Here is a 25,187-nt window from a genome sequence, read left to right as displayed (position 1 = left end):
GCCAACTGGCAACGCAGAGGAAAGCCAATCTGGGCTGCTGATGAGTGGAAACATTGCCAGCAGGGTAGAGAAACTGTCTGTGAGGGTCCGTCATGTAGTTGCCCATGTCCCCAGGAGTCGGGCTAATGAAGAGCACCGAAACAACAAACAGGTGGATCAGGCTGCAAAGATAGAGGTGTCAAAGATAGACTTAGATTGGCAACACAAGGGAGAGTTGTTCCTAGCTCGATGGGCCCATGATGCCTCAGGCCATCAGAGTAGAGATGCCACCTATAAGTGGGCACGAGACTGAGGGGTGGACCTATCCATGGACAGTATTTATCAGGTTATTCATGACTGTGAGACGTGTGCCACGATCAAGCAGGCCAAGTGGTTGAAGCCGCCATGGTACGGTGGGCGTTGGTCCAAATATAGGTATGGGGAAGCCTGGCAGATTGATTACATCACACTGCCCCAAACCTGCCAAGGCAAGCGCTACGTGCTCATGATGGTAGAAGCCACCACTGGATGGTTGGAAACCTACCCTGTGCCTCATGCTACAGCCCATAACACCATCCTGGGACTTGAAAAGCAGGTCCTTTGGAGGCATGGCACCCCTGAGAGGATTGTGTCAGACAATGGGACTCATTTCAAGAATAACCTCATAAACACCTGGGCTAGGGAACATGGCATTGAGTGGGTGTATCATATCCCCTACCATGCACCAGCAGCTGGGAAAGTGGAGAGGTACAATGGACTGTTAAAGACTACCTTGAAAGCGTTGGGTGGGGGATCTTTCAAAAATTGGGAGCAGCATCTAGCAAAGGCCACCTGGATAGTTAACACCCGAGGTTCCACCAATCGAGCAGGCCCAGCCCAATCCGAGGCCCTGCATATAGTAGACAGAGACAAAATCCCAGCGGTACATCTCAGAAGTTTGTTAGGAAAGACAGTTTGGATCAATTCTACTTTGAGTGCAGACAAACCCATTCATGGGGTTGTTTTTGCTCAGGGACCGGGTTGCGCATGGTGGATAATGCGGAAAGATGGAACAACACAATGTGTACCTCAAGGAGATCGGATGGTTGGGTGAAGATCATTAATTAATTCCCTTAATAGTCCCTTAGTCTGTATATAATGTATGTGTTGTAGAGTTAAAATATATATATTAATTTTTAATAATATATATAAAAATTATATATATTAATTTTGATAATAAGTTGACGATATGGGGATAAGGGGTGGAATGTCCTGGGGTGACTTTATGATACTGGTATCCCCAATCGTCTGATTTATGCTATATATTAAGTTCTGAACCTTTAAGACTGGCTTTGAGAGCAAGAGAGGGGGAAGAAGAAGCGCGCAGTTTGTGTTAAAGAAAAACATCACTCACACACATCTCGCTCCTGGACTGTGGTGTCTGCAGCACGGACAGACAGCGGGACAGAGCTTCTCTCTGGCTTTTAGTTAGTTTTAGCTAGCTGAGGCAGAGGAGTTCCCTGGACCTTTGTTTTTTTCCCTTTTTTCTTGGATCTGTGCAAGCCTGCTCTGGACTGAACACCCAGCCAAACCCCGGGAGCTCACGCCTGTGGTCCACTGGGGCCTGGGCCTCGGCACTTTCCAGCACCAGAGGGACTGATAAGAACCTGAGCGAGCCGAGCTACACCACATGAAAAGGACTTTTCTTCCTAGATTTGCCATCCCATCGAGCAGCAAGAGGTTTTATTATTTAATATTATTCTATTTCTGTTAAATAAACAGCTTTTTCCACTTCTCTCCAAGGAATTTTTTTTTCCTTTTCCCGGACCAGTTGGTGGGGAGGGGGCATTTCCCTGGAGAAATCCCCATTTGGAGTTTTCCTCCCTAATTTGCCCTAAACTAGGACATGACTGAAAAAAATTACTTTCTTTCCTCTCCAATTTTGCTAGGAAAAATGAAAAGTATTGGTTATATCTAACCCAAAGTGCATTATTGTTTTATCACTCCATCAGAATGATAAATCTCACCAATACTACCTCTTACCCTAATTACATAACATATTGATCAACTAATTAATTAATTACTCTGAAGTACATAAGTGTAAGAAAATATTTTAAAATTACTTGCTTGAAGCACTGCTTGTCTTCCTAAGCCTGGAAAACTTCCAATGCAGTATTTGTATGGGAGAAATATTTCCATGCAGTTGAACATATGTTAACGTTGTTTTACAAGTTTTAAAAGAATGTTAAGTCTTCGTAGAGTTTCTATTTTGCTACCAGACAAATTTATTCTAAATTAACAGAGCTATCAAATAGAATTAAATAATGCTAAAATACTTTTCCACAGGGACTTAACAGCAACAAAGCAATATACATTTAAAAGGGAACAAAATAGGTCCCTAGAGTACAGTATAAAGGACTGAAGATGTGCTGAGTCTTTGATCATGTGCATTATCAATTAGCACTATTCTGATTAAACCATGTGTTACTTACCCAGTAGGAGTCCTGATTACAGCCCGTCCTGCAGATGGGATTATATCTCCAGTTAGCATCTTAAATGTTGTGCTTTTCCCAGCTCCATTTGTTCCCAGGAGTCCAAAACACTATCAGAGATATAATAATAATAATAACAATAATAGTAATAATAACAATCATAATAATACAAAAAATATGCTGTACTGAAAAAAATAAGAAATATTACCCCTTCAAATTTCTCCACTTCCCACATTTCCTAATATATGTCTATATATGGATAGAATGTGTGTGCAAATTCCCTTTCCCACAAAAAATCAGTTTAAAAAAACCCCATCCATATCATATTTTGACCCCCAATTACTAAAAGTTTCTTATTTAAGATTCTAGCCTTCCTCTTAAAACCCTGACCAACAATTAAACTCATTATTTATCCGTACTATTAGTAAATGCTACATTTCAATAGGAGGATTTTAGGTCCTACTTCCAATCCCTGGATATCAGTCCATACTTCCAAGCTTCTCATGAGCTGCTTCACTCTGTACAAGTAACACCAAACATCCAAGAGACGGACTTATTTTGAACACTTATTTCAGGCTTCTAGGTGCAATAACTTAATGCTTAAGATAGGATAGGATTCATATTAAGTCTACCCATAGCCGTTTATGATTTTGAAATACTTTTTTCATAAACTTTCTTATTGATAGGTTTTAATCTTCAATAACATCCTTCTGGTTATCTCAGTTACAACAACAGCTGATCAGTAAGCAGCAGGATATCACTGCATCTGTGCTGCCATGTGCAAGTTTCTCAGATCTTCCAATTTTATATTAGCAACCAAGAAACATCTTTTCTTTATCAGTAGTTTTGAAATTAATATCTATAATTCCCCAAACCATCCTAATAATGAATAAAGAGCCCCCAAGCACAAACATGTTCAGCACTAAATTTCAATTTATTGAAACAGTTTATTTGTATATGCTATATTTAAATGTACTGTGGTGGGTACTTGTGGGAAATGGAAAAATAGAAACTTCCATGGATACTGAAGGGTTTAATTTGCAGCCTTGGAATGAGCTTGGATTAATGTAATAGTAAAGGTACACAGACATTAACTAGAGAAGTTATAAACTTACGTTCCTATAAATGCAACTAAGAATATGCCATAAGTAAGTAAGTGTATTAGGTAAGATGTGTTGATGTGAACTAACAGTCTATTGGCTGCAAAACAGATGCTGTGCAGCAGAACTTAGCAAAGGTAAGTAAGTAAAAACTTACTGGGTAATTAAGTAAAAACAAACTCAATGTCAACTGTCTATTGGACCGAAATAGACAGGAATAGTTACCTATTGCTGTGTAATGCAGAGACCTTTGAACTATGGCTGACTTGTTGCTCCTCCAAATCTTATGCCTTTGAGACTGATGCCTTATCTGATATATCTGAGCAATAAATCACCTTTATCGCAATGGTGGTACCATCCCTTGTTATTTTCAGCCCAACAGGTACTAAAAGTGTGCTGTGGTAACAAATTCAGAATTCAGTCCATAGTTTGCTATTGAGTTGGGTAATATGTTTTCTCTTTGAACACTAAACTACTATGTTACCTTACTTGTTTTTATGTTAGCATATAATGCAGTAATTTGGTAAAGATAAACAAGAAGTAAAAAAAATTAAGACTGCTGAATGTTTTACCAAAAAATAAATTAACAGTTGCTTCTTCAGCACCACCTGAGTTTCTGCTTTTATCCAGTTATTGATTTTCAGAAATTACTACAATTTAATTTTTTCTGCTGCTAACTACAGGCACTGTAGACACACTGAGTATGTATCAACAATTGCTCAGAATAGTGTTACTTTATAAAAGGGGAAAAAGAAGACCCCTTTACCTCTCCCCTTGAAATGCCCAAGCTTATGTTTTCCACAGCTGTGTTCTTCTTACTGAAACCTCCATAACACTTCCTGAGGTTGTACAGAAGTAGGACATCATTACCAGTTCTTCCACTGAAGAGTCTCTGTCGTTCCGTTTCTACATCAGCATCTTCTGAAGGGCTCTCCATTCCATCCATGCTGTTAACTGAGCAATGACCTCTACAACAGAGGATGATAGTAAGTGATACATGGCAAATCGGTCATTGCCGCACTCTGCATAACTCTTATTTTCCTGGTCGTAAACCCTTAGCGAATTTAATTTCCCTTAAATTCTGATCAATTCTTATCAGAATTCAAGGGAAAAAAACCTCCTTGTATTTTTTCTGTAGTTTACATTAATTTAGGCACACCATGTTGTCAGAAGTATTTATCTTCAGTTGTTCAAAGGAACATACCAATTTCTTTCTCCAAAAATTGGATCAATACCCATTGTGGCAGAATACAAATGATAACACACCTTGTTTTCCAGAGGAGATCCCAATGAAGGAAAAGGCGTAAAAGAAGTAGTAGTGTTCCCTGAAGGGACATTTCCACAAAAATCCAACCCAGGAAATCCATCTCAAAGGGGCTCACGTAGGAATCTATTCCAAAGTTCCTGGTCAGGTCAAATTTGATCTGATTGTATGAAAGTTCTATTAAACCCTGGCCTAGGCAGAATTGTGGGAATATGATGAATGCCCATTTGAGGATATTGTAGATGCTTTGAAAACTCTGCATTAAGATGCGGCAAGGATTGAGGAGAATAAAGAAAAAAGAAAAAAAAATTAGTTTTCTCGAACAGCCTAATGAGCACACTTGCAAAACTGGATACTGTATTCATATTTCATGGTAAACTGAAATCTAAAGTGCATATTGTGAACTATTTTGGGGACAGGGTTCATATCATATTGCATTTTAGACTTTGTACAGCCATGGCATTTTTAGTAGAAGTTTACTGAGGGTATCAAAACACATATAGCCATGATTGTTCTATTTCCTTAGTATTTTAATATTTGAATACTTAAACCCAAGTGAATACTGAATTTTTTACACACTTGCATGACACATAATCCAGATTTGACTTCAAACATCAAGTTTTTGATCTGTACATGAAGAGAGCCATAAGCATTGTGGAACTCCTTTCCATCAAGTTGTTTAAATACCATTATGACTAATTAAAATTACATACAAGGAGTGAGAATGCACTGTATAAATTACTATTCATACAATGCATTAATAATCCTACGAATATGCAGTTTATGTCTTATGTCAATATTATTCAAACACATTTTACAATGTATATAATCTATTTAATGGACCAGAACAGCTCCATTGATGTGCCAATTACAACTTAATGGTCTAGGAAATGCGAAAGTTTCAATTAACACTGTTTTTCCATTATTACAGCATGCTTTTTTGGGTTACAGACAAGTAATTCAAGATGGTAAGTCAATACAGTATATTCTAGGACAGAAAAGCCATGAATATTTGAAAACCGTAAGTTTTTCTTCTGGAAAAATCTTATCTGTATAAATATATAAACACACAAAAGAACATTTTCAAATATATATATGCATGTATGTTTGTGTATACATTTCAGTTATGAAATAGGTAAATGAAAGATTTTATACTGACCTGCACTTTGGAAATTATAGCTAACAAGCGAGGTAAGAGAGTCACCAGCATGGTACACAGGCCAAACACAAAATTTAAGGAGATGTAAGAAATAAAAGCTACATCTGAACTTGAGAAGAATCTGGATGCAAGATACATCCAAGGTAAAGTTGCATATCTGAAGGTTTAAAGAAACAAAACTGTCACAAGTAAGTTATGTTTTTGCCTCACCACCCCCAAAAAAGTCAGTTATCACACTAGAAAAACTGCTATTATTGTTTCTTATTTTTAAGGCAGGCAAACAACTCTTCAGAACAAATGATTGAAAAAACGGACAAATCTGGAATACATATTCTTTAAAAAATGGGCTTATACTTCCTTAGATGTACACATATTTACTGCCATGTTATCTGCAGATATGATCCATTTTTGCATATATGAGCTGCAGATATTTACTTTGACTGTTCCAGACAGCTTGCAGTCCTGATTTCTGAATGATTGCAAACCCATGCACCTTTTACACAGATATAGAATTAAAACCAAATATTTAAAGCTTAAATCATGGATGCTGAGCAGTTATCTTTTCTGAGAGGCTTTCATAGAAAGAAAAAAAAAATAAGGTAGTAAGCAAAGAGAAGAAAAAGAAGTAAAAAACAATTTTTGAACTGGAACTAGTATATTGTGCCAGTGATATGTAAAAATTGAAAAATCCTCAGACCATGTTATTACCTTAACCAGGTTGTCAGTAGAGTAATAGGTATCAAAAATGAGTGCATAAAACTATGAGGATAAGACAGCATGTCTATGGCTACATTATCTTCAGTGAGAATCTTTAAAGGAAGGAGGAAGGCACCTCCATTATGACAAGTTAAAGGATGCCTATCCAGAATGGAGCATGCACATGCACATGTTTTTATTTATAAAGAGATGGTTATAAAGATTAAAACAAGGCCCAGGCAATCAGAGCATGCATGATATGTAAAGAAAACTTATTTTTCATTCAACATAATGCAAGATATATCTATCAAACAAGCAGTATGGACTACAGGAGCATAGGTATCACCATACACTGTTGCACAACAAAAAGGGTATGTGCAGTGTATATATAAACACTTCCTATATAATATTAAGATGTATAACTGGTTTAATAGTGAGCTCAATGCAGGAGCAATTAGACAAAAATCTGTGAACTCACTTCTTCATTGCCTTAAAGTGTAGTTTAGATTACTAAATTAAGTAGAAGTCCCTTTTGAATTCAGCATTTTGCACTTTGTAGATTAATCATTTGCATTGGAGAATGCCAAAACCTTAAAAAACAAACTTGCAAATCCTGCTGGGAAGTAATAATAATGTTATCTTCAGTTTACAGGAAGATAAAGGTTAAATGACTCAATGTTTGAGTCTCAAATGAAATTGTAAGTATTCAGGATCCCACTCTACTTTTCAGCATCCTTTTGCCAGTCTTAATCACACAATCTTTTCTTCCCTTCATGCACATACCAAAATCACAGTTCTCAGAATAACAATATCATAAATAAAATCCATCCTTGGAAACAGCTCAGGAAAGAGACATGATTTACAGTTCTGTTGCCCTGCTGTAAATGAAAGCAAAATATGATTTGTTTGCTTATAGCTGCTAAGAAATGAGTAAGACTTTCAGAATCCTAAAATTATATGATGTTCAAATGTAGCCTTTAAAGTTGCAGCCAGTCACACCTACATTTCTATCCTCTTTCTCTTCCTTCAGCTGCAGTTGCAATTTAGTATTTTCTAAGTATAAAGGACAGAACATTTTGGACAAAACTGCTTTAGCATTTGGACTAGAAAACACCTCTGCAATCATCTAAAAGAGAAAGATGTAGTTTAGTTACACTTTTAAGGAAATAGCTTTTAAAGTAGCAAACTAAGAAACTTGATTATTCTTTCCAGCACACCCTCATCTCTTTAACTTTTTTATATATTTGGGCTATTTCTATCTTTGTCCTACACAAGAAAATCTGCACAAATGTACCCTGAAGAGGAAAAAAAAGCATTTTTAAAGGAAAAAAATGCAGATGATGATGGCATGCAGATGACTAAGGATTATATGCACAGTACTGGGGAGGAATAAAATCACCACAATAGGCTTCATCACATTTACAGTGTACTTAGGCTGAATAAAGGGTAGATTAGGAAAAATGGCTACTCTGAATCTTATCAATGTCCTTGAGACATGTTAAACTTACAGTTATTGGATCTTTAATATATGTTAATACACACTGAATACACAGATTTTCTTGTTAAAAATCACTGCAACATCTGTTATATCAGCCAGAGTTGAACACTGGAGGTTATATATTTATAACTAGGGGTTATATTGAGCTGATTAAGCTGCATCTGCAGTCAACAAAATAAGACCCATTTTCATTCAATGACTTTTTTTCTAAAATACTCGAAGTTTACCTCAACATTTTGTTTAAAACAATGCCAGCATAACTGGCACTTGATAGTACACTGTGAGCAGGGCCAAGGCCCATAGCACATCAGAAAGAACATGTTATGACTTCAGTAGATATAAAAGTCTGTACTATGTGCTTCAATTGTTGCTTGGCTAAGATTTCTACAGAAGCCTGTGCCTTGCTAATATGACAGCAACTGGATCACAAGAAGGATTCAATGGTTGTAAAGCTAATAAAAAAAAGGTGTGAGATTTCAGAGTGTGAAACCTTTTCACTAAGACTGGTTAGAATTTGTGCCTTTAACTTGAAGGAATCACTTGAAGGAAGTGCAGAAGAAAGGAAGTGAGGGTTGTACACAAGATACAGAGAGAAGGAAATGGTGAACTTTGGATGTTTCATGCATGTTATTTACAACATCCTAGCATCATGACCTCTAGAATATTTTATGCTAGTTTGGCTATTCACACCCTGAAAGATGAGCTCAAACTGATACTTTAAGTAAAAATACTAATCAGAATTATGCAAGGAATTTGGAAGGTTTTACCTTCCAAGTCCAAGAGAGGACATGGCTTGTTATGGCTTGCAAAGGGCATTTGATGAAGGACAATTATGAAGTCTGGTTCTGAATAAACTTAGGCTAGAATTTCAAAGAAAAGATCCAGCTTTGTGGATACCTAAACAGTTTTCAAAAAACTGAGTTGCTCAAGGCACAAAACCTTGAAAACAGTTTTAAGGTGCAATATATTAAGTTGGGAGGTTTTTTGAAGGGTTTATCCAAGACTCTTCCTGGAATAGAATATGTCCTGATGTCGTAGAAAGTTCTTTCTTCTTTCATTCTCTACCATCCTCTCATGAAGCAGCTATTAGCTAAACATTATCTAAACATCTGTCATGTAAGATATGCACTCTCCCCTACAAGAGTAGCAACAATTAGTTACTTGAAATAAGTAAAAATAAACTTCTCAGAATCATTTTCCTTTAAAAATTCATCTTCGGCATTTCTAACATCACCTTAGACAGCACATGGGAAGATCTGCATGTCCCAGTATGAGTTGAGCCCCAGTATGTTTCAACTGACCTGGGGCTTCTGTCTTTAAGTAAATAAATAACTTTAAAATCAAACTCTTTCGGAAATCTTACCCTGAAATCATTGTGTATTACATTACATTAAATTATTGTGTATTACATTTGTTGTGCATGTACAACAAAAGAACTTAAATTTTTTCCCTCTAGTGACACAACAGAATACACTATTAATTTGTTTGATCCCAGGGCTGAACACGCTTACTTTTATAGAGATATCAGTGCTCTGTTTAACCAGTTATTTTAACCTTCTATAACAGGATTGGTTTTTTGGTTGTTTTGTTTCATTGGTTGCTTGGGGTGTGAGAAAATCTCACTCCACTTTTTGTGTTTAATTTTCAAACTCATGTTTCAGTGTGTTTTCTTACTATATTTTTCTGAATCATAATCACTTACAAAGACAGAAAACCATGCATCCAGCAGCAGGTGCAAACTACATCTAAAGATTTATGTTTGTTTCTTAAAAGCTGTAATTCCGCAGTAGCATTTCCAATCACATACCCATAGAGTATCAGCAGGAGAACAGTGGCTGCCAAGTTCTTTTGGAAAGTGAAGGCTGATAGCTGGAAAGCACTAATAATACCAATACACAGGGTCACTGGAACCATGTAAAATACCTAGAAATAGAAGGAAGAAAAACATTGAGCAGGTGAGCATCTCTTACTGGTCTAACTAATTCGCATTGAAAGGTTTTAAAAATTAATTTCTCCATACTTGCAATACAACTATAAGTTAGGAAGAAATAGGCAGAAGAGCATGGAGATCTGATAGTCTGTACTTTCTGTGAAACTGCCTCCTACATGTGAAACAACCTGACATGATACCATCTGACTACAGAATATCCACCTTAATCCTATTTCTATTGACCTTTCCAATACATCCATTTATCAAGCCATCTCTTGCCGATAATGAATCCATGTGGGGCTATTGCTCCAAAACATCAAATTACACTGTGAATAGAGAGGTTTCAGAAACAGCAGTTTCACTGATTGGTGCTGCATTCATATGGGTGAATAATAATGATGCAATTTTAAAAGAGATTTTAATGAAGGACCATATGTGCTGATGAAGCAAATTACATCTTTTACTGGGAATGGACAAAATATATAAAACCTTTACAGCCACTAGGCAACAGGGAAAGCAGTTTCTCTGTTTTGTCTCTTGACTTAATGGCAACCAAATACTTAAGGGTGGCAGGGTGGGATTGGTACAGAACATTCATATCCAAATATTCAAGAGAGAGGTGTTCTGCTTGAAAATAGCAACATCAGGAATTGAAAACCTCTGCTCAGCTTCATTTTCAGTGTCTGCCTGCTCTGTGCACTGAACCTGAGTTCACTAGGGTGCTGACTGCCTCCGTTTCTGTTTATGTAATATTTAGGTTTATAGCTTTAACCTAACAGAACTGAAATTCTGAGATACAACTGTAATAGAGCCAACAAATCAAGGTCCGCCGAAATATTCAGTGTATAAGAACAGCATACTGTTAAAATTAGACTTTCATACTGAAGCACAATGAAAACTAGTTCCAAATTAAACCAGAGGGCATCATGTCTTTGCTACTGGGAAAACATACTTTTTTTTTAAGAGAAGGGCAATGGAGTAAAATGCAGATGGATGCAATGTTCTCATCTTATTCACAGTGTACCTTTTCTTTGTCATACAGTAGTATAACATACCACCCACAGATATATGCTTCATTTATCCTAAAGCTGTTTTAAAAGATTGTAGAAAAGTCACAAAACATTTGAGTCTCAGTAATTTTCAACAGACCTGGGGTTTCTGTCTAGAAGTAAATAAATAACTTTAAAATCATATTATATTGGAAATCTTACCCAGAAATCATAATGTATTGCAGAAGTTGTGCATGTACAACAAAATAACTTTAATTTTACCCCTCTAGTGACATAAACTTAATAAAATGTCTCTATTTCTCTTTAAATCTTCTTAGTACTTGCACTTTTTCCATTTGTTGAATGTAGTAATGAATGTTATTCATGCCTATAAAACAGCAGGAATGGCCTGATTCTCATGAGACCAATTTCATAAGTCAAATACTTCTGCAGGCCAAGTAAAGATTCTGCTACCAGTAATACTGGACACAGCCTGTAATACTTAAAATATGTAGAGGGATTTAAAATTTGACAGAACATATATTCATGTGTTCAGTGTCCCTAAATGATCTGCAGCACAATTAGCATTTAAAGCAGTGTCTGCTCTTTCCCACATCATGATTGATCATGCAGTACTGTGTTGAATTTTTGAGAACATTTGAGAGATTGGCAGAAAATAATGAGGAGTTGACTTTGCTCACAAAGAGTTTAACCTTGGACTGTTTTTAACCCAGCCTTCTTATCTGAAGCAGCAGAAAAAAGAAATACCAAGACTGACTAGCCAAGTAAATAACATTTGGAAAAATGTGCTCTTATCTCAAGTTTGCTCAAGTATGAAAATTCTTCTGATTTCAAGCATGGATGTGTGAACATCTAATATTTCAGAATTAGAATGGTCTAAATGAAAACAGAGTGTTCCAAAAATTTCTGTTCCTGACTAGGGTATCATAGAATACAACCTAAAGATTGGAAAGGACCTTAAGAATATCAGTTCCAACCATTAATCCAGCGCTGCAAAGTACACTACTAAATCATATCCCTCAGTGCCATATCTATATTGCTTTTAAATGCTGCAAGGGATGGTGACTCCACCACCTCTTTGTGCTGCCTCTTCCAGTGCTTGACACAAATAAAAGGTACTGATCATAAGTATCTCTCATATTATCCACAACAACATGTAACAATTATCCCTTAAAGTAGCTGACTAGTATTTTCAGTTTTCTCCACTAATTTGTAAGGGTTTGCCAGTGCATGGCAAAATTCAAAGCACAGAAATTACTGCTGTGAGCTGCTGTGTGGAAGACTCTGTACAGGCTGATTAGCCAACTTCCTCTTATTTGAAAAACAGTGTACATAGCTAAAGCTAGCAAATCATTTACAATTCAACTCTGGGAAGCAAGGATCACAATCCCCACCCTGCATTAAAGTACGAATGGTGACTTCATGTTTAACATGTCAGCCGAGAGCTGTCCCTCTGCACAAGTCTTATTTGTGTATCTTATGACCATATCTCCTTTTGTTCATTTATAAGAAACTAGCCTAAAATTTACACCTGAGCACATGCTGCTCTACATAATACATACCATATCATAGCAGAAGTTAGCAAGCCAGTAAGTTTGGTAACCAAGGCCTGTGATGAGTTGCAAGCGCTTCATCCCAGATAGTCTGTCTTTGACTATGGCAGTTCCAATGGATGCAGTAAGGATAGAGAAACCCAGCATGATACACAGTGCTACCCCACATTGACGAACATTCTCCATTCTAGGGTAAAAAGCAAAATAGTGCAATAAAAACACAATGGGAAAAAACTAGCTAATGCTAGCATTTTTCAGGCCAACTTCTTACCAAGACATTAGAGAGTAGGACCTTAATCCTGATTACAAACACCATAGAATCACAGAATGGTTTGGGTTGGAAAGGACCTTAAGGATTATCAACACTCTGGAATGAGCAGGGACACAATGTCTCTAAACTGTCAACATGTAATTACAGAACAGGAAAAAGATGTTTTAAGTTACAAAACTATAGGTAAGTTACAGAGCACAGCATGTATATGAGTTGTAAAATGAAGCTTATGTAAATATTTCCCCTTAACAGAAAACTAAAATTTAAACCCTCAAAAATCATTTGAAACAGTTACCGTGTTTAAAACTGTTATGACACAATCAGCATAAATTCAATACTTTTTTTTTACAAAATACTGCAATCATTTTTGGTATGGACAGTGGACTTGATAGACAGACCACACTAAAAAATGCTTCACTCAGTAGAACTGAATTGTGTCTATCAATTCACAGCATCTATTCCAGGAAACTTATTCTTATTTAATTGATAGTTTCAATTGTCTGATGAGTGTTGCTGTGAAACATTTTAAGAGTTCGCTCACATTTTATCCTCATCCAACAAGGCTCCTCCATATGGTTGGCTATAGAGTGTTATCCCTGTGAAAAGAAAAATAAATCATGAAATATTAAGGGATAATAAGGTCTTCAAGTTCTGGAGTACACTGTTAACACTTGTTACATGTATGAATAAAAAGGCTAAATACTTAGTAATCAATAGAAAAGAGATCAAACACCAGTCTCCAAAACCAAACTGTGTCTCCCATTGAGTGATTTACAGAGTTTGGAACCACTAAAAACTAATGAATAAATATAAGTAGTAGTTGCTTTTCTGCATTCTGAAGTTCAGAAATTGGTTGAACAATGCTATATATTGCTACAGAATCTACATCGCAGAAGAGACCAAATACAAAACCTAAAGTAGAATTTGTTCATATACCTAATCATCTGGGGTAAGGTAGATTGTTCCTGCAATTTATATACTTGGTTTAGATTTTAGATTAAATCTTTCAGCAGTTCTTAGATTACTAAGGTTTTGCTGAGAAAAACTGTTTAGCTAAATTTACAAAATAAAAAAAAATTAAAATCACACCTTTGATTGAAACTGTAGAGCTCTACATTAAAAATATGTCCAGTTTGGGAGACCAAGAAAAATCCTGAGCAGGCAATGAATTCTTAGGCTTATTTTGGTTCTTCATGGAACCAACCTTTGGCAATCTAGCAAAAATTAACTTTGTGATTGGAAGGTAGTTTATGAACAAAAATTGTGTCTTTTTGCTTTTTTTTTCCAAGCAAAAGAAGAAAAATTGTCATGGGGGTGAATGTGCAAAACATGGTCGCTGCAAAATTTGCTGTTCCACTGGATTTGATGCTGTTTGTGACTAATATCTTCAGATGTGCCTGACAGATATGCCAGCTGCACTGCTTTTGTGCTGGATGGAATTAATTTTCTTCACAGTAGCTGGTATGCGGGTCTGTGTTGGATTGGTACTGGAAATAATGTTTGTAATACAGAGATGTTTTAGGTATTGCTGAGCAGCACTTGGAGCCAAGATGTTTTCTGCTCATCCCTTACTTTACCAGTGAGGAGAATGGGGGAGGCGGGGGGGGGGGGAGCACAGAGAGTTGGGGGGGTTGGGGGGGGTCTCAGTGTGACAGGTAACCCTGACTAACCAAAAGGACATTCCATACTATATGGCATCATGCTCAGCATGTAACTTGGGAGATTAATGAGGAATGGGAGGGATGTTTGGAGTGGTATTTGCCTTCCTAAGTCAGTGTTAGGCATGATATGGCCCTGCTGTCTTGGGAATGACTGAACACCTTCCTGCCCACAGGAAAGTGAAATTAATTCCTTGCTTTTCTTTGCTTGTCTGTGTGGCTTTTTTTTAATGTATTAAACTCCCTTTATCGCGACCTATGAGTTTTATACTTCTAATATTTTACACTTCTAATATTCTCTCTCACACATCTATGGGGGAGAGTGAGCAAATGGCTGAATTAATTTCCTTCTATGGAAGAGTCACAAAAACTAATCACACTTCTTGAAAGTAGCAAATATTTTTGATAGTCAACTTCCATTCAAACCATGTAGATGAAACAAAGGATTGCATTGTCTTTTAATTTTCAGTCACAACTAAAATTAAATTTCACAAGGTTGTGGATTACAAGTAAGGAAAGTATGACTGTGCTAAACTAAGTTCAGTTGTGTTTAGAATTAAAAATTTTTTCACTTCATTAAGTATAATACTTGTCTTTCATTCAGTATTTTCAGTTTCTTCAAGTAGTCTGGAGGATGATAATCTCTGAATTTGCTATTTTTTTAGTATAATGATTTCTTCCCTCCACCCCAGTTTCAAAAAATAGATTAATAATTTATACAAAGCCAGTAAAATGGCCTGTAATTCACAGAGGAAAAAAGTTCCTTGAACTCAATAAATAAATTATCTGCAAATACCAGCACAAACCAACAGAATTAACATATGGTATTTGCGATCATATATATTTTATTATTTAAAAAACCCTTCCATGTAATTCTATAACCTATCCCTTCCTACATTTCTTCTAACCAAATAGACCATCTTTTTTTACACATATCGTTGTCCCAATATGGCTGTTAATATGATGTAAAATGTACTTATTGATACTTTCTTGCTTTTTCATGCCTTTTTACTATGCAAAGCTGCTATAATGAGGCTCATTAAGTTGAAAACTATCTGCCACCTTTGAGGACTTAAAACCTATAAATGACAGATAAACTAAGAAGTTAAAAATTATAAAGCTCCTATTAAACAGATGCTTCTGGTGTTTATGCAAGGATTATTTTAAGGACTGTACTTGCAAGCCTTGTGTGAACAGCACTCAGGGCAAATTCTACCATGTCAGTATTTACAAGGATAAAGCAAACCAGGCAATAACACCAAGTATGATATGATTCAACACTAACTCTTTCTGCTTTTTTTCATTAATTTCTCTGTATAAAATTTATTTCTTCCACAATGATTGCCATTATATTCTCCTGTCACAAATTTTCTTTATTGTCCTAAAACATGCTTTGTCTATGTTGTCAGCATGCAGTTGGTCACATTATTTTTACAGTGATGACTTAGGCTTTTTTATGGGCACAGGTGAAAAATTGTAAAAGACACCCATTCCAACTTTTCCAAAACCATGCAAAGCAATTCAAGAACAGGAAAAACTGACCATGGAGAATCTCACACTTTAATGCCCTATTCAGATAAAAAAAGAACACCATGATGAAAGACTTTCTTAGACCTTTTAACCTTCTTTAATACAAAAATGAAGAGTTTCCAAAATGAGAGGCACAATTTCCCCTGTTTGAGCAGAGTGAAGACGAGGGCATATCAAAGAAAGGAACATCTCTGAATGCATGCTGGTTGGTATATTTATGCATGTATAGTTCTGAAAAGGAATGAACCCAGATGTCAATCCAAACAGAGAGCACAAGCAGTCAGTTTACATTAGTAATATATTTTCTTAGGGTTTTTTTTTTTCGCTGTGAAGCTTCTCTTTCTTTTCTCAGTTGTTTTGCCTACATTTAACTATGTTTTTGGCATGTCTTTTTTTTTGGTTATTTTTTGTCTTTTATTTATTTAAAAGGCTCCACTGTCATCTCTTGTATTGCTCAATGAAAGACTTTGCTTTATACAACCGAGAACAAGGGTATTTTTACCAGTCCTGCAAGCCACATTACTATGGAAAAAGGAGGTGGGAAGTAGTCAGAGCTTTACAATTTAACTATAAATTTCAGAAGTAGCACAGCTGGGGCCTAGGCAGGAGATAGTATTTACTTTGAAATGACACTTTAACATGGGGGTTAAATGACATTAACCCCATGCTACATGCTTAGTAATAGAAGAGGCCGCAAACTATTCATAGTACCCTCTTCAGCTTCTCTTTGATTTCTCTTTTGTATTTGCCCTTCCAGGTGGAACTGAATCCTACTCCTTTCCTTACATTACTCTTGATTAAACAAATTTTAGATTCTAATTTATTAAAAAAGACATTCCTAACATATTGAAAGAAATTCTTCATGAAGTATTAGAAAGGTTGTAACATTTCCTACAATAAAATACTATACTTTTTCATTCTGGATAGAAAAGCTCACAGGCAAAAGGAAAATGCATCCACATTAGACAGGTTTGCTGTGAACATTCCGCATTGTGCCCTGTTGCTGTTCAGGAGCTGCAAAACTCAGGGCACCTTTCCCTATACCAACATCTTATTAACAGTCTGCAATCTGTGCCTTCAAGAGAAAGTGCTCTAGATCTTTTATCTCATATCTAAACCAGTTGACCCTCTGTCAGAAAATGAAGGCATGTACAATTTGGCATAACTTTAGAGAGTTGGATGTTCCCATCCTGTACATGATAAAGAAGAACAGACATTGGTTATCCAGTCCATCCCACCTGGGTGCAACTTGCCACATAAACACACTTTAAAATCTGTGGTTTTTCAGCAAAAAAAAGGAAAGCGATACAAACCTAGCAATAGTTTTTCAGTATCAGTTGGCAAAATCTAGATGAAAAAATCTTAAAGTTCTTCAAGCTTGTATGCCATCACTGTAGATTAGTCAGAGCTATCCTTAGGTATATTTTGTAGTTCTGCACTGTATTTTGAGTGTTCCTGAATCTGTCTCTTGGCACTTCTTTTTAAACTGTCTCTTATGTCAAGCTAAGTCTTGCATACATAGATCAGTTTAGATCTGTGCTGCTGATTTGAAATAGCATGATTGTGGCAGACTTGAATAGAAGACCAATCTAGCTTTCTTCATTCCAGACATTTTATTGCAGATTAAATAAAACATTATGTATAAGAAAAAAAAATTATATTTATATTTTATGGAGAATTTCACAGGCAGCATCATCATTTATGGTATCTATTTTAGTTTTCCCTACTAACTAGACATGGTTAAGAAGGTTCCACCCAAAGGCCATTTCACAGTTTCCTTTGTAATAAGGTTTAAAGAAAATTTGCAAAGCATTCAGGAAATTATAGAGCCACTTTCTACAAAAATTCAGCTGAAAATTACTCCCTTGATCTCTTCTGCTCTATTGAAGAATTGAACCTGAAATAAATGAGGATGCTACATGAAATCTTACAATGAATACTAGTATGAAAGTTTTTTTAAAAAATCAATGACTTCAATAGGAAGCCTAAGATGGGGCAGCCGCATTGCAGAAGGCCTTTTTATATTGAGACATTTTTGTTCTTTGAACAATAATGTAAGAACCCTTTTTAACCACTCTACTTTACAGATAGCATTATAGATGATAACCACTCCTTTTTTCTTTATATAGTCTTACCATAAGAGGGAGATTATAGTCCTTTTCCTATACTTCAGCATGATAAAAATGTTTTGACGCCATAGTATACAATTAGGTGTGAACTTGATCAAAATTTCTATCTTAAGCTTAAGCAAAAAATATTGCCTTTTAGGTTTTTATTTATCTTATTATTGAATTTTTATTTGCTCACAATTAAATTACTTAGTTGTAAGAATGCAACATTTCAGAAGAGATTAGAAAACATCATTCACAAGCTAGAATACCAGTCAGAGGTAAAGGGTTTTTACAAAATTCCAGCAACTTACTTTCCAGAATCTTATTTTCTTTGTTCAAATGTCTTACAAACTTTTTTTAAAAAAAATTAATTTATTAACATGTTCCTTTTCATCATCTGCCACTGAATTTATAACCCACTAGGAAACAGAATGCATTTGATTTCCTCAACAGTTGAGACAGATGACTTTTTCCCACAACGGTGTCACAGACTTACATGATGATAAACGTAGGGGTGGATATCCACATGATAGAGAAAATGACATTTTTATACAAAAAATTGCTGCTGTTTCAAAAGAGACATCTGACCCATTAACTACAATAAATTGACATAAACTGATTGGGCCAATTTCTGTTGCTCAAACAAGTTACATTCATCTCCAGCTGGGCATACACATTTTCTTCAACAGACACACCACTCTTTGTAAAAACAAAATTACAAGAAACAAACATTATAACTTTCCAAGCATCCTCACTGCAAAGTTTACCAATAATCCCAAATTGTTAAGAAACAGGGGTGAGGAGAAATCTCTCTACTTTGCAGAGAAAGTATTTGAAGATCAGATTACACAATAGCAAAAAGGACAGATTTTTCAATCACTAAATAAATATAATTTTCTGCTGCTGCATGCTGAAGAGTTAGTAACTTGGACTGACAGAACAAAAAGCAATAATTTTTTTAAAGCTTTTTGAACAGATACAAATCCCTATGGATATAAACCAGTGCAAGGCAGCATATGTCCTCTATACTCTTGGGTAAAATCTTTTCCTTCAAACTTCCATAACAAATCATAAGTCTATATTCCATGTATCTTCATGACTACAGAAAAGACTAGACAAAAGCAACTAGCCTTCTGCTCAGTTCCTTATTGTCAAAACCTCTCACAAACTTAGACCAGTGCTACTGATCTCCACTAAAAGTTACTGGATTTCTCCTTGCAGATAAATCAGATAGAACTCAGCATATGGTTTGTTACGATTCTTCCCTTCTCCAAAGATCTTGGGAGAACTCCAGCTGGGTTCATGTTCAAGAAATACACATAGGGTATTACTGCAAAGTGAAAGGGTTTTTAGCTTTTGTATGAGCACTTAAGCAAGTTACAGATCTTGTTGACCTCACTCAAGGTTGTTTCCGTATCATAGTTGCTGGCTGCTATTGTGTTTACATCCATGGCAATGCTACTACTCTATTGTAGTAAGCTTTTTGCTTACAATTGAAGCAATTTTTTTTTTGTTTGGTTGGGTTTTTTTTGTTTTTTTCTTGGTGAAAGAAGAAAACACTTCATCCTTACAGTCCCTTTTAAAGGACCAAATAATTTTTATGTCACTTAAAAGTAATAGAGAAGCACTGGTTCTGTTGACAGGAAAAATGTTATTTTGTTATAATGAAATAACATGTCATTAATGCGAGGCAGATCTACAAAGTCACGTTTCTACAACGTCTTAACAAGCTTCCTCACAGCAATTTTCAGCAATATTCTAGAACTGACCTTGTCTATAAACAGAGTTTGAAAGAAGGAAAAAAATAAAAAATAATAAATTTCAGTGTTGGAACACAGTATGTGGTCTTCTGACTGCTGACTTACAGGACTGCATATAACAATTTGAATAAAAGAACTATATGAATAGTTCTTTTCTGTTAGAACAGTATCCTCAAATAAGAGAAAGTTAAAAGTCAAAGTGAACTGAGTTCAAGTGGCTCATGTAGCACTGGAAAACTCGTGAGTTTTTTAGAAATAAAATAAACATATGTATTGGTCTCCGCAAAAAATACACGCATATACATACACATGCACACACATATACAAATATGAGTACTCAAACAAATACATACATACAGATACCTAGGTAGGTAACTTGACCTCTCTTCCCAAGATTTCTGTGACAGTTCCCTCTGCATTATGCTTCAAGAGCATGATCAGTCCATCTTTATTGCACTTCTCCAATAGATGAAGACATAGATAAATTACTTTCTAGTTCTTAAACTGTTTCTGCAGGCAGCTAACATATTCTGCCACGAGATTATACAATGAGCCCATACTTGTACAAATGTCAGTACAAGACTTGAAGTATTTCTTAAGCACTGTTGTGCTTGCTGTGTTTCTGTGTCATGCAATATCAAAAAATATATCATTCCCACAATCTTTGGGCTATCTATAATTTTCTCTGAGTGTAAGCAGGACAACAAGCCCTGATCCTCCATGATAGATATAAAAGCAAGGGTACACAAACATTTAAGTTCTAGAATGGGTTATCTAATGGTACAGAAAGAAAGCTAGCATCAGTGCAACTCAGGAAGTTCAGTGAAAATTTATTAAAAAAATATTTCTATTAAAAATTCTCATTATCTGATTAAATGTCATTTAAAGGTTTTGTGTAAACACATTACCTTTGATCCATTCTCATAATTCATTTAGAAAAATAAAACTCCAGCCATCTTGAAAACAAGAAATTACTCTTTTTTTCTTGACATTCCAGAAAGTTTTCTTAATGGATCTGTTTCTAGATTTCTCAGGATTCATTCCCCATTTTCACTGATTCAGTCTTCTTTCTTCATTATAAAACACTTAAAATCATTTTACCATTACAGACAACCATCCTAAATTTATAAGTACTCTTAAAAATTGGTTATAAGTTCTTTTAAAATGTCTTTAAACCAATTCCTTTTTAACAGACTTTAAAGAATGAAAGGAACTGGAATGAATAGAAGTTAACCTGAACTTCTGAATTAATAAAGCCCAGATTTCAAACTAGATTGCCACATCCTAAAAGTTAACACATAATAAAATAAAGATAAATAAGATAAATGTTAACACATTCATCTGTGTTAACAGCTGAGTCTTTGGTTGCAGTCATTTTTGGGATGTCAGTTCATAAAATTTTTACTTACACAATATTTTATATAGTTCAGAGATATCAGAGATATCTGAATCAGAGAATTCACAGCAGATATATTAATTGATTTTTTGTTTTGCACAACAATAAGATACAGTAGCCTTTCCTGTTCCTTGAGTAACAGGATACTATGAAACATCACATTGCTGTGTGAATTTACAGGCTAATCTGTATTTGCCCTGGATATTTGTATAAGGAGATATAGTAGAGTGCCAAAGAAATTATAAATCCATAGTATATTGTACCTTAATCATTCCATTTAATTAAGCCCTAGCAGTAGTTTCAGATGCAGTAACATCCCAAATCAATTTACACTTACTTATTCCACAGGAATGTCTCTGTAAGGAACTCATTATGGCATGTTGAGCTTTAAATTCAAATTTTACCTTTCTGTGTAGTACATTCTCTATACAAACTTTCTGTGTAATTAAAACTTTCACTTTTCCAATTTTCACACACTCCAGAGGAATGAGACTCTGAAATCCTACTGTAAACTGAAACAATTTCATATTACTAGTATTATAGTTTATTTTAAAATTACTTTCCAAAATATATAAATAAATACAAAGGAAGACTATTACCATACTGTCTCCAATCCACATTAGAAGGTAAATTCAGCCACAGAATTAAGTTATTGAGTTCATTTAGGTAGGATGGCAGTGAATGGAAACCTTTTTGGTTATACCACACCTGGAAGAAAGAATGGAAATTGTCAATCAAAAATTAGTTCAATCTGGATGCTGATCTGAAAGCTCATGTACCTTTAAAAATTGCATGAAGGATATGTAATTCTTCTGTTATGACATTTACTTTTAGAAGGAAGTCAACTAGACAGAACAAACTCAGTTGATTTGCATAGGTTGTTCAACAGCATGCAGCAGTTTTCTGTTGTTGGAGTTGTACACATATGTTTCATATTAAATTGAGATTCTCTGATTTAATGGAACCCTGTGTCCCTCCTCCTTTATATACATGTGATTGAACAAATAGGGAGAACAATGTGAAAACAACACCTGCGAGTTTGATCAAAAATACAAAAAGATGACTAAAACTAATGCAAAAATTGGAAGAATCGTTGGAATTCCAAAAGACTTCTCCAAATAACACCTGCATATGATACAGCATAAAATATCTAGAAACAGAATATTCTAGAAGGAGGAGAAAAGAAAGAATCAAGAAGGCACTGTTTACAAGGTATGAAGTTCTTCTATAGACAAAGCTATCTCCAACAAGCATCAGTGGCTTGTCAAACATGGAGGAAATTGATGCAGATAAAATTTAAGGCTGACAAGGCAAGTCAGTCTCTGAGGACCACAGGGAAACAATTGTGTTGTAACATATACAGATCATGCACATTCACCCTGACTTGATAAAATACTCTTAATCCGCACTTCCACTTGCTAGAACCATTGTTGAGGGCTTGATATGTCCCAAAATCAAATATACTGAGGTTTGACTTTCCTCTGCAGTGAAACTGATTCTTATCATCCATTATTGTTAATCATAGTACCTTTGAATCTATATTATCCATACCGAAAACTAGGTCAAATTATTATGCATGTTTATTTTCAGTTTCAGTGACATTTAAAACCATTTGATTACTATCCATTCCTTACATCATAGCACTTTTCCTTCTTCCCTTTTTTTTAAACAGTTGAAAAACTCCTAACCTTTCCCTCTTTGATATCAGCTGTTCCCTCTTTGATATCAGCTGTTTGTACTCTGCATTTTGTACATCCTAGGTAGAGCAATTCTCACTGTCTCTCTGGATTCTGAATCATAATGCAAAATGAATAGAATTTAATATACATCTTTATTGCCTTAACACTCCTCTTCTTAAATCCACATTTGCTGGGCCTGATCCCCTAAGTATCTTCCATGTGCCATGCAATGGTACTCAAATGTCTCAAACCCTTATGTCCCCACATTTAAAGAAAGGAAAAAAAAACCAAACCCTAACATGTTCCCCTCTTTGCAAAGTAGTGAAACTCCTTTGCTCTTCTCCAGTTCAGTTCCCACAAATTATTATACATACTAGATCTCCCACTCATTAATCAACAATAGCAGTCTTTAACAAAACGTAGTGAAAGAGAACCTGAAATTCCTGCAGAAAACTGAAAAATCTTTGCACAGCAGGACCTCCTGCGCATATAGCAACCAGGGCAAAAAGACAGAAACAAGTTGATCAAAGGTAAGCTGTGTTTTTCACAGCCCCATACACACATCTCTAATTCTACCATTTTTTGAAAGCTTTTCACAGATTAGAAAGTTTTATATATATATACATAATGAAACTCCACTGCAATTATGTCTATTGCATTAGGAAAAATAAAGGCAATTAAAAAAACAACAAAGCAAAATTCTGACAACACATCCACATTTAATTCAGGCAGGGAAAAGTTCACAAATGTTCAGAAAACACCTTTGACATATAGTAACTCGACCAGTATTCAAATGAATGCCACAATAGGGCATTGTGTATAACAATATATTTCAATACGTAACATGCTAATTGAAATTATCCTCCAAGCTGCATTATGTAATTGAATCAAACCATGAGGAAATAATCAAATTGAAGATGGATATTTAATTTATTATAAACTGGAAAAAGAGACATATAAGGCTGTTCATTTCATCAGGAGGTACATTTAAGATCTTTTTTCTGTAGACTGGTTTCTTACTCAAAATTGTTAGCAAAAGTAAAATATAATGAAAGGAAATGTATTAGCTCTAGCTGAAACATCTTTCATATTTCTCTTGTGCCACACAGGTAATTATTTACAGAGGGAAGAGAAAGGCTGAGGAACAGACTATATACATCAATATAATTATATTTTATTTTATATTATATCCATATTAAGGGAAATTATTTCCCAAGGAAAAACATAACCCCTGACCATATCAGACTGAAGTTCTGTGAAGACATGTTTCACATTATTACGTAATCTTTTACTTGGATAATGCTAGACTGACATTTCAGCTAACATTTGACCTATCAAGAAAAAAGGATGAGGAGCAGAGAAGTCCCTAGGCATTTCTGGACCAGATTCATGATTGATATTAAACTAGAAAGATCTAATTTTTTCCTCTGGACACTTATACAATTACTGTTCTGTAAAGCCTCAAGTCCCAACCTTCGGGATTGGAAAAATGTACTTTTCCAAATTACAAGTGAACAGTACCATTTGCCTTTCGGCAGCATTTAAAATTACCACACATTCTTCCTATATTTCATTATGCTATAAAAAACAACTATGAAGCTATTTTTTTTGGCTATATTGCCAAAGGAAGCCAAAGAATATACAGTCATGTATATTCTACATGTATATATATATACAAAAATATGAGAAGTTGTGCTTTTGCTACATAGCACCAATCATCAGTGCCAATAATCAGTGTTTTTAATTAACCATATTTGTCATGTCATAAATATATTCTGTCTCTTGTGTGCAATATATACATTCTTTATGTGCATGCACATACCATGTATGTAGTATATACAGCACAGTATGATTAGGAACAGTGAAATAGTTACTAAATAAATATTTTTATTTAATCTAATTTAATTTAATTAATTTAATCGTTGGCTTTTCAAGTACTGGAGAAGAATGTATAAAGATTCAGAAATTTTCTTAAATGAGGTGAATCATACAGTAATTCTCTTCAAATGCAAATTTCTCATTTTCTTGCATACCAGGCTATGTAAATGGTACATTCACTGTCTCATGAACAAACCAGAAAGGTCAAAGTAAAAATCTAGTCATTAGTTACTGAAAGGTTAAT

The 25,187-nt window shown here is 35.2% G+C and overlaps 1 protein-coding gene across 1 annotated transcript in view; it reads right to left on the bottom strand.

Annotated features, from left to right (window-relative positions):
• Nucleotides 1-25,187, bottom strand: part of ABCA13 (ATP binding cassette subfamily A member 13) — a 202,523-nt gene that overhangs the window by 48,295 nt on the left and 129,041 nt on the right. Inside the window, exons 38-45 of the mRNA XM_033519359.1 lie at nt 21,986-22,094; nt 13,473-13,527; nt 12,670-12,847; nt 9,975-10,090; nt 5,974-6,130; nt 4,817-5,070; nt 4,317-4,518; nt 2,451-2,560 (exon numbers count right to left, since the gene is read on the bottom strand). Of these exons, the coding sequence (XP_033375250.1) occupies nt 2,451-2,560; nt 4,317-4,518; nt 4,817-5,070; nt 5,974-6,130; nt 9,975-10,090; nt 12,670-12,847; nt 13,473-13,527; nt 21,986-22,094 (1,181 nt within the window). The remainder of the gene's footprint in view (nt 1-2,450; nt 2,561-4,316; nt 4,519-4,816; nt 5,071-5,973; nt 6,131-9,974; nt 10,091-12,669; nt 12,848-13,472; nt 13,528-21,985; nt 22,095-25,187) is intronic.

Source organism: Parus major, chromosome 2, assembly GCF_001522545.3.
Source record: "Parus major isolate Abel chromosome 2, Parus_major1.1, whole genome shotgun sequence".
NCBI lineage: Eukaryota > Metazoa > Chordata > Aves > Passeriformes > Paridae > Parus > Parus major.
This window is presented reverse-complemented; position numbering and strand designations above follow the sequence as displayed.